Below are 10,789 nucleotides of genomic sequence, written 5' to 3'. Positions count from 1 at the left end.
GTCATTATCGTAATTGTTATTCGTGCTTTTGTAAAAATAAAAATAAAATGCATTTAGCACATAAAAATTACACATAGACTATGGTTATTTTGCTCAAAATGAGTGTTTCTGGACTTCACCTGAACCATGTGAAGAATGAGGAGCCTCTGGTGGCTAAATGAAACATCTGTTGTTGAACAGAGGACACAATTAAAAATAGAATGAACAGAAGTTTACACACAGACTATATTCTTTATTAAAGTGTTTTGTGTTTTTCTTCTGTCTTTTCAGTGTCGATTCTGAACAGGAGTGTTGTGCTGTCGGAAAGTCACGCCAGATTACATTAAAAACTGGAGGAACTTTCAAACGGAGCTCGTGAGAGACGCATCAGAGCATGTGATGACATGCCAGTTTCCGTTCTGGGTCAACAGGAGCTGATAGAGAGATTTAATTCATTTATGATTAGACTAATCAATATTGCAGTTATCTATCCTAATAATTTATTTATCTAAGGTTCACATTTCTGTATTTTAGCTAACTCTTTCAATCGACTTTTTTTTAAATCAATGAGAGTTTGCGCTTTACAAATGTTCCCAAATCGTTCGTCCTTTTGACCTTCAGGCAGCTCTTTCTCGATGACTGGTCAGTCACCTGAACGGCTTCACATCTCATTATGTTTATATCATAGTTTTTAACGGTTTGGAATGAGACGGCACGTTTTTTATGACAACTTTGCAGTTTTAATTTTGAGACAGTACAAACAATTGAACGTATAACTGAGAGTGCTTTCACGCAAATGTTAATTAATTTCTTTAATATGACATGCGATTATAAATATGCATGTCACGAAGTTCAACTAACATTATGTGCATCATAAAAATAAAACAATATAATATGTATGTTTACATATATATTTACATATGACACAAAAAGTTAAAGATTCTGATTAATTATTATTAATAGTTGATATTTAATGTGTATATACATGCACTAAACAAAATTATTCATTGAATTTACTACATTTTGCAAGTGTTTGCAATCAATTTATTTTTGCTACATTTAAATACATTTTGCTGTAAGTTAGTCAACTAAATTTATTTAAATGTAGTTAAAATAAATCGATTGCAACCACTTATCCTTAAAAAAAATTATTTTTTTTCTGAGTGTGCATCGATCGTTTTAGTTTATGCTGTAGCCATAATAATTTTCTCTTTTTGATCGTGCTCCTTGTGTTAATAAGGTATTAAAATTAAAATTCAAAACAGATAATATCTTGAATAGACCTCTTTTTGTGGGGTATAATAAATGTTTCGAAGCAGTTAAGTCGGTTTATCTGTTTCTTACGGGTTTTTTTTTTCTCAAACTAATTTCTCCACAAATCAAAGTCGTGTTTGTAATATATATAAACATATGAGCATGAAAATGTATTGAAACGTTAATTTTTTTACAATAATGATTAAGTTGTACACTTTGAGGACAATGGTATAAATGTTTCTAAAAAAATACATGAAATTAACAATACATACTATACTTTTAAGATTCATCACGGACATTCTTGACCCTGATATCCAAAAACAGAACTTTTCTCAAAAAGAATTCTGAGATAGATAGATCAAGGATCTTATTTAAGACAGTACATAAAAACCCCTAAATAAGATGCTTTTGAAAACGCCTGTTTCGAAATACAAGGGAAAAGTCACAGCATTAGATTCCGAGCCCTGCTTCCAGCTCGCGCTTCTAGATGCTAATTAAGAATCAGATGAGTCTCGTTACAGAAACGTCACATGTTTTGCTGTATTAAATTAGAGCTCGTGCGGATGACTGGGAGACAGAGCAAAAGAGAGTTGATGGGCTTGAGATTTAGCAGCTGGAGTGACATAGGGGGACAAACAAAAAAAAGCCCTTGGAAGAAATTATACTTTTAGCCTTTTCTCATCCAACAAATCGACACGATGCAATTGGAAATGTTGCTTGTGCTGGCCTGGGTATTGATCGTTCCTGCAACGAACAGCAAAAAAAGTAAGTAGGAACTGAATGTTTTTATAATTGCTAAATATTTAGTCAGCAATTATTATTTTTTAATAACATTTTGACGCTTTTGCACAAACAACTGTTATATCAAGATAATAACGTATATATAGGACATATATATATATATATATATATATATATATATATATATATATATATATATATATATATATATATATATATATATACCCATTTATAAACTATTTGATAGAGTAAGCTAAGCCTTTAAAATTGTTACCAACTTTCAAATTCATACAACGTTGAGATAGACGAGGTATAATGGGCTAATAAAACAAATACACATAGGCTGACTAAATGTTTTTACATCGTGCTGGATTAAGGATGTTTTCTTCCGCGTGCTCCAGTCTCATGAAACTAATTAGGCAATCAGTGTTACTTGAAAGCAGCCAAGAGAGTCTTGTGAAAATACGTCCGTTCATCACCAAATTGTAAGAATATGTTATCATATGTTATAGGGGTATCAATAAGCATATAATTAATTATTTATTTAATATTTATTTAAGCACGTTCCATGCGTTCTTGTAGGGAACACTGGTGGTAGTTGTCACAATTTTTTTTTAGGTTTATGCCTGTTTCTTATCCCAGCAGAAAGTAACAAGCACAGCTTTATCCGTTATATTTTATGAAATTTAAAATGACTTATCCATGTGCATTTATCTGTCAGTTTCAGACGACTTTCAGTTTTTTTTAATCCCTGTCATTCATGCAGCTTATGGTGACATGTTTCCTCACAAACATAAACTCCCTATTCCATTCCCAATCCCTGGATGGGACCCGGACACGAACCCTTGGGACGAATCCCTGTATCCCCCCTTCAAACAGCAGCTGAATCGCAGACATGGTAAGAGATAACTTAGGCTACACACAATTTCAAAATAATGATTAGGAAATTATTTTTTATAAAAGTGTAAAGCATGCGAAGTCTGGTTCACAAAAGGTATTGATATAATGTATCCAAATGTAGCCTACCAATTGTTTTAACGTGATTATTTACACAACAGCGAGATAATTTTTCAAAAAACAATTTCCATAGTTCCCACACTTGACTACTTGTTTCTTAACGTGTTTGCTATATTTGGCTCAAGTGTGCAAGTCAGCATGAAGACCACAATTGTGTGTAGAACTTAACATTACCCAATGGGACACACTTAGTGTTGTAAAAATGCAAGTGTTCACATAGCTTTATTTTAATTTTCAATATTTGTTTTACTACCAAATTATATGCAATATCTAATTATTATGAATATTTAAGTTCCACAGCCTCTCACAAGATCTCAGCAAAAAGCCTCAGTTTATTTCCAGAACATTATTCATGCAAGCTTGAACAAGCCCTTACTTATTTATGATTCTGTCTTCCCGCCAAAATGACGTCACCTCCGTCCTCCTACGATGACCTCATTGGTTAAAGTGATATTACAAAAGTTCAACGAGATGGAAATTCATACTAAGGCCACAGAAGGGGAAAATACCACCAATTTAAACAATATTTTAAACACAACATGTTTCATTTAAAACATTTTTATTTGAGGAAGTCTTGAGGAAAAGGATTGCATTTATTATTTATTTGATAATATTAAATTTGTGTAAGCACTCTTTTCATCTATTTGAGTTTGTGCAAATATTTCAGTGCTTCAAAAATTTTTGGGGGAAAATGAAATTAACGTTTTGAAACCTTATCTTTCTTCTAACATTGTTAACTGTTTTGTGTTAGCAATAGAGATTGATATGATTTTCTCCATCATATGTATAGGCTACACACTAATCATTAGTGCTCTCTCATGAACATCACAGATAAACCACCGAGGGTGCGCCTCACAAGCGACAGCCCAGCGATGAAAGGCTCATGCATCTCGTTCACTGCAGCTCTGGAGTTTCCACCATGCCAGAAGGAGGACAGCAGCGGCAACCTGGTGTATGATGAGCACTGTGACGACGGTATGATGGAGGCCTCAGGTGCTTCATACTCCTGGAATCTCTAAACAATGTACAAATGCAAGGGAAAAATGACCTGTATTTTAAAAGTTGCATTTATATTCCCAAATAACACCTTCACTTATTTTTTTAGCCAATGGACAGGTGCGTTCAGGATACGTGTTTAACTGGACATCCTGGTTGGATGACTATGGCTTTGGAAAGTGTACAGATCTGAAGAGGTGCAATGTTTTCCCTGATGGAAAGCCTTTTCCTCAGAGCAATGACTGGAGACGTAGAGGTTATGTGTATGTGTGGCACACCATGGGTGAGTGTCAGTCATTCACTGACCTGAATCATATCAGTGGTTTAATAATTCACTCTAGATACAATGTAAGCTCTCTAATGGACCATCATCGTGTGGTTTCCCTCACAGGCCAGTATTTTGAGACGTGTGATGGCTCCTCCTCCCATCTGACCCTGAACACCACTAACATGACGTTTGGATCTGGTATGATGGAGGTGATGGTGTACCGTAAATGTGAGCGCAGGAAGTACAGCCCACTCTCTGTGGACAGCACCGTATTCTTCATAACAGGTCTGCTAGTTACTTTAGTCTTGTTTTAATCATATTTATTGTACAGGATCAAAACTATACTATGATCATTTATATAGACCTACACATCATTTTTATATGAAAATTTAAAAAGTAATTTGTGAATAGATTTTATGTATTGCATATTATATCTGTTTTAGAGAATCAATATATAATTGTATTATACAATTCAATTTTCAGCAGCAATTACTCCAGTCTTCAGTGTCCTTCTGAAAATAATATTTTAATTCAGGATGGATGAAATAAATTGATTAAAAGTGACAGTAAAGACATTTATAATGCTACAAAATAAATGTAGTGTATTTCAAATAAATTGTTAACTGAACTTTATATTCATCAAATAATCTAGAAAATAAAGTATCACAGTTTCCACAAAGAGTATAAGGCAGAAAAAAAAAATGTTTACATTATTAAAAATGTAAACATTAAAAACTATGACCCAAATATTACATTTTTAAATATATTCTAGTGCAGAATTTATTTTAAATTGTAATAATTTCACAACATTACAGTTATTACTATATTACTTTTGATTAAATAAATTGTTAACTAAATGGTGAACATTAGAGACCCCCCACCCCCCCAGAAAAAAAAAATCATTCATATTTTTCCAACTTTTGACTGGTGAAAGAGTGTGTGTGTGTCTATATATATATATATATATATATATATATATATATATATATATATATATATATATATATATATATATATATATATATATATTATCACTGTCAAAAGATTAATCGCAATTAATCACATCCAAAATAAAATGTTTACATAATTTTACACATCTATCTATACATGAAAATCCTTTTATTGATCAATTTTTTAAATGTTTTTCTTCATCCAGATAAGATTCCACTCTCCGTGAACATTTCCCAGAAGCATCCAGCCAGCATAACTGACAAAAACGTCTTTGTCAGAGGGTCAGATGTGATTTTCAATGTCCAGATCCATGACCCAAGCAACTATCTGAAGACCGCTGATGCGGTAGACTTCATTTGGGACTTTCGGGATGGCAACCAGTTGGTCACCCACAGCAATGTGGCAACTCATGCGTACAACACTCTTGGAAATGTAACAGTCAAGCTCCTCGTGGAGGCATCGTTCCGTGTGCCCTGCCCGCCACCGACTCCAACACCAATGCACTTTACACAAGCTCATAGCACGGGTAATCTCATTAACACAGGCACATTACTCACCCAGAAACAGATATCCTATTATACAAGCCAGACATATCATATACATTATTATCCATCAGGACAAAATGTGTCCATTTATCTCGTGGAGTAAAGCAAACTTATTAAAACTGCTGTCATGTTAAAAGCCAGCCAACAGTCTTTCTGTAAAATAATTCAATCACTTTCATGTGTTGCAGCAATGCCTACATTACCGCCTGGCACTCACGCATTCACTAGCAAAATGGAGACCACCAAGGGTGAGACGAGTAGTGTTTACAGCAAGAAAAAACAGAATTATATCTAACAGAACACTAAATGCAATTTATATTTCCAACACTGTTTTAATCTCTGCTCCAGTTCCCATCATCACCAATCCTTCACCAACTACCACTCCTCGAGTCTCTACAACTGCTGTACCAACAACCGAACCATTCCAAACCGATTCAGAGGTGACGTCTATTACAGCCACCGCTGGGCCTGAGACCAGTCCCACGTATAAGCAGCCCACCCCACCCCCCATGATCAAACACACACACTTCAAGGAATATGACTGTTTCCACCATGTGAATGGCTCCTTTGAAGGCGAGATCATAATCATAGGTAAGAAGACTGTCGGACCAGGTTTTTCAAAGATTTTGGTATTTATCAGGGTCATTGTTAACCTATGGAAGTTTTAATTCTGGGTTTATAACTCATAATTTGGACTTTGAACTTGTAAGATGAAAACTTTAGATTGCAAGAAAAAAAAGCCAGAATTCGGCATTTATGAAAACAAACAAAAAAAGTCACGTTCAAAACTTGTGAGATGAAGTTTTTATTGCATATAAAATTAAAACCTTAAATTAATACTTAAAATGAACTGAAATGAAACTAAATACAAAATATATATTTTTTTGTTTAAAGTACTAAAACAAATAAAACAAACCATGTAAGCATCTTCTAACAAAAACAAAGAACGAATAAAATAAAAAATAAGAAATGACAAAACAACAATTACTCAAATTTGAACTAAAATTAAAATATAAAAATAAATATACTTTAAATATAATTAAATAATCAAAAACTGTAACAGTTAAAGATAAATTATACTAAAATAACACTGTGTACTTTGTATTGTACTCCAGTACACAAAAGCTTTTAATTAATACATTTCTAAAAAAGTAGTTAAATTATAATGAGGATAAAATAATACATTCTAAAATAGAATTTTAAATATCTATTTTTATGTCCGTTTCTACAGAACCTCCTCTAGCTCTGCAGAACCTGCCAGCCAACCAGATTTTAAAGGTGTCAGCTGACAAAGTGACCAACACATCTGTAAACTTCATGGTGACTTGCTCCGGCAGGTAGGATTCACACAAACACAATAAGAAGTACAAAGACAGAAGATCATGTGCTTCACCATGACAGGCCAGAAAGTGAAGAGCATTTATAAGATGAAGATGATTCTGATGTGCAGTGAGCATTTGAAGCCTTTACACAACATGTCATTATCATATTAGTCAAAAGCATTCAGTCACATTTACAACAGAAGACCGCTGGATCACATAGATACAATACATTTAACTGAGCATCATGTCTCCTTTTCTCAGTGTTCCCTCAGTGGCCTGCACCATAGTGACCAACTCCGCTTGTCGGGAGGTCAAGAATATCGTGTGTGAGGATGTGGCTCCTTATGGCGAAGGATGCAAGATCAGCTTGACACGCATTTTCCAAACGCCGGGCAATTACTGTGTCAACATCACGCTGGGTCTGCCAGGAGGCTTGGCTCTTGCCACCACCACCTCAGTTACAATTGGCAACAGCCCTAATATAAGTCAGTTTTGAGAATTGTTGTCAATTTTGTCTGTATATTTATTTATGTTTCATTAAATAATTTTAATATATATTGTTCTAAAGCACCTTTACACAGCAGTTATTTTACAGATTTATACAGATACTGTTTTTATAAAAAAAAAATTATACTATTTTATTATAATTTGCTTTTATTAAATTTTCTGTATGTTTTTGTAATTTTATGTACTTTTGTGATCTTTCTTTTTTTCACACACGTTTCAGTTAGTTGCCATGGCAACATTTCTCATTTGAGTTTGTCATCTAATATTTTATTTCATATTTTATTTCAAGTCAAAAATATATATAGATTAGTCAAAATGAAAACACTATGCAAAGAATAGTGCCTAATTTCTGAACAAAGATTTATGAATTTACAAATGTTCACAGTTACATTTAATATTCATATAATTATAAATATTGTAACTGGATAAAAATTATTTAAAATTTTCTCTTTCTTTTTCGTAGGCTCTCCTAAATCCTCCCATGTGGCAGAGGTGGTTCTGTCTTCCAGCGCTGTGCTTATTTCCATTTTTGCATTCATCGCTGTCATGGTTTACAAGTGAGTACACCTACCAAACTGGGTTGCGTTTCCCAAAAGCTTCGTAAGCCAATAAGTTCGTAAAAACGATCGTACAACTGATCTTAATATTACGGTCTGTTTCCTAAAAGCATCGTAACTTAAGTAGAACTTAAAAATCATGGTAGATCTACAAATGCTCTGGCGTAATCGTAAAGCGGTCACTTGCAGGACAATCGGCAGATTACACCTTTAACTTTATTCAAGAGCAATGTGATTATAATATGTTACCCTGGACCACAAAACCAGACTTAAGTCAAAATTTTCGATTTTTCTTTTATGTTAAAAATCATTAAGATATGAAGTTAAGATCATGTTTCATGAAGATATTTTCTAAATTGTAGATATTTGTAAATGTATCATCTTAACTTTTTATTAGTAATATGCATAGCTAAGAATTCATTTGGACAATTTCAAAGGGGATTTTCTCAGTATTCTGAATTTTTTTTGCAACCTCAGATTTCAGATTTTCAAAAAGTTGCATCTCAGTGAAATATTGTCCACTCCTAGTAAACCAAACATCAATGGAAAGCTTATTTATTCAGCTTTTATATGATGTATAAATCTCAATTTCGAAAAAATTGACACTTGTATAAGGATTTGATGGTACTTTATTGTACACGTTGTCACTCTTTTTTTATTATTAATTTATAAATGAAATAATAAAAAAGGGAAGTAAAAATATAAATACACGTCTAAATTAAATGACTGAATGAAAAAATGAAAAGAAGTAATGTAGGGAAATATGCTTAAAAAATGTCAAATTAGTCAGTGACTTGCTGATGTGCACAAAAACCAGCTATGTATTGGACCCCGAAATAATGTATCTCTCTCTCTCTCTATATATATATATAAGTATATATCTTATGTAAAGTATAATATTATACTTAACTATAATATAATGTAATGTAATATAATATAAAAAAGCAATGAGCCCCAAGAAGCTGTGGTTTAAAGTGAATTTATAACAGCTAAGGAGGGTTGTCTAAAACCCACTTAGCTGTTATAAATTTACAGTAAACCACGGCTTCACAGGGCTCATTGTGTTTATAAAACAGTTATTCCATGTGAGTAGAAAGGTTTCACAGAATAAAACGGAGCAAATTAAGTGTAATGATATAAATAAAAACAGTATTCTTCCATCAAACAATGTAGTTCCTCAGAAACAGTTGTGATTCCAAAAAAGTGGTTGGTAAACAAATGTTCGTGAATTAAGGTTTATAGTGTAATTTACAACAGCTTTGAACCAATCAGAATCAAGGACCGGAACTATCCATTTTATAATATTCTATTATAGTTATTATATTAATGTTGTCTGGAACACAGCATTAGGTTAACATTTAATAAACGAGCATGTACTACAATTATGAGCCATTCAATAAGGTGACATTTCAGCACTTGACAAACGGATAGCACCACCTAAGTAGCACTTAAAGCACAGATAGGTGTGATTGTGTTAGACCCATTTTTGGGGAAGGCACGTCAAACAATAACGAACGATCGTAAACTGGCTAGTAGAAAACGCTCTTAAGTGCTAAGCTTAATCGTTATCGAGAAACGCTCGATAGTTTGAAAACAACAGTATGCATCCTAATAATTATTTCTTTACTATTATTCCTTTTAGGCGATATAAGGTGTATCGTCCGGTGAGACGCTCTATGTTGGATGATGCTGAGAGAACTGCTGGTAGCTGGAGTTTAAGCAAAGTAAGAGCAGCTCTGTTCTCTGCTGACGAGGAGAGAAGCCGTTTATTGACAGAGAGGCCACTATAGACTGAAACAAGTTGTTGCAGCAAAGTTGCTATTTATTTGATACGAGTTTGGCTGTAGGTTATCTATGATAATAACTAGAGATCTCATAGGTGCTTGCTTTCAGCAAGATTACATTAAACTGGCATCAGTTTGACTATAAGTAATCATAGCATTTCAGTTATATCATCTGCATGCAAGCTTTAAAGATTTATAATGAAAGATTTGGAACGAATGAGACCAGATATGCCAGATCTACAGGGGGTTCTATAATCTAAAATGACTAAAACTACTACTAACAAACCAATCACAGTCCAGTGCATGAGAAATCAGTTTGGTTTTCCCAAACCAAATTCACTAAAATATTTTGATTCAATGGTGAAAATAGTTACATTTTGAGGGACACTTTGTCTCAACTGATTTTACAAGTTCCTTAATTTGCAGACAGGATGAGAAATTTGACAGAAGTTGGATGTTCTAATGTTCTGAGAAGTTGTACTTTATTTTGACCATAGTTAAGAGATTTTATGTATGGGATCTAAAATTGGTGCAGTATTTTTGAGAAAGACCTGTTTGATGGTAATTGAACTGTAGTTTCATATGAAGTCACTTTACTAACCATTTCTTTTAATAAAGCATGATTTTTATGAAGTATGCTTATTGATTTAAAAAAAGAAAAAATTTGACAGCACTTTTGGTAATTATGATTTCAGAACTTGTTTACTTCTGTAAGTGCTTATACACACACACAAACATTCTAATAAAATTTCTAAACCGTTTGCTATAGTGATGCACAACATCAATTCAAAATATTTTGCCAAACAGCCTTTTGTTTGTGTGTGAAGTGTGTGTGTGTGTATATATATATATATATATATATATATAT

General features: G+C 33.2%; 1 protein-coding gene across 2 annotated transcripts; it reads left to right on the top strand.

Moving 5' to 3' along the window:
* The first annotated feature begins 1,638 nt into the window (after nt 1-1,638).
* gpnmb (glycoprotein (transmembrane) nmb) lies at nt 1,639-10,703 on the top strand. Of its 2 annotated transcripts, none has more exons than XM_026289949.1 (12): nt 1,639-1,998; nt 2,741-2,872; nt 3,823-3,984; nt 4,097-4,270; nt 4,379-4,540; nt 5,412-5,732; nt 5,940-5,999; nt 6,100-6,342; nt 6,983-7,088; nt 7,335-7,558; nt 8,044-8,137; nt 9,780-10,703. In XM_026289949.1, the coding sequence occupies exons 1-12, from the start codon at nt 1,932-1,934 to the stop codon at nt 9,925-9,927; spliced, it is 1,893 nt and encodes a 630-aa protein (XP_026145734.1). In that variant the 5' UTR covers nt 1,639-1,931; the 3' UTR covers nt 9,928-10,703. The 2 variants fall into 2 exon arrangements, with proteins under 2 accessions (XP_026145734.1, XP_026145735.1); XM_026289950.1 differs by having other exon boundaries at nt 1,640-1,998; nt 3,823-3,966; nt 9,780-10,700.
* Nucleotides 10,704-10,789: the final 86 nt, after the last annotated feature.

The sequence above is a fragment of the Carassius auratus genome, chromosome 19 (genome assembly GCF_003368295.1).
Source record: "Carassius auratus strain Wakin chromosome 19, ASM336829v1, whole genome shotgun sequence".
Taxonomy (NCBI): Eukaryota; Metazoa; Chordata; class Actinopteri; order Cypriniformes; family Cyprinidae; genus Carassius; species Carassius auratus.
This window is presented reverse-complemented; position numbering and strand designations above follow the sequence as displayed.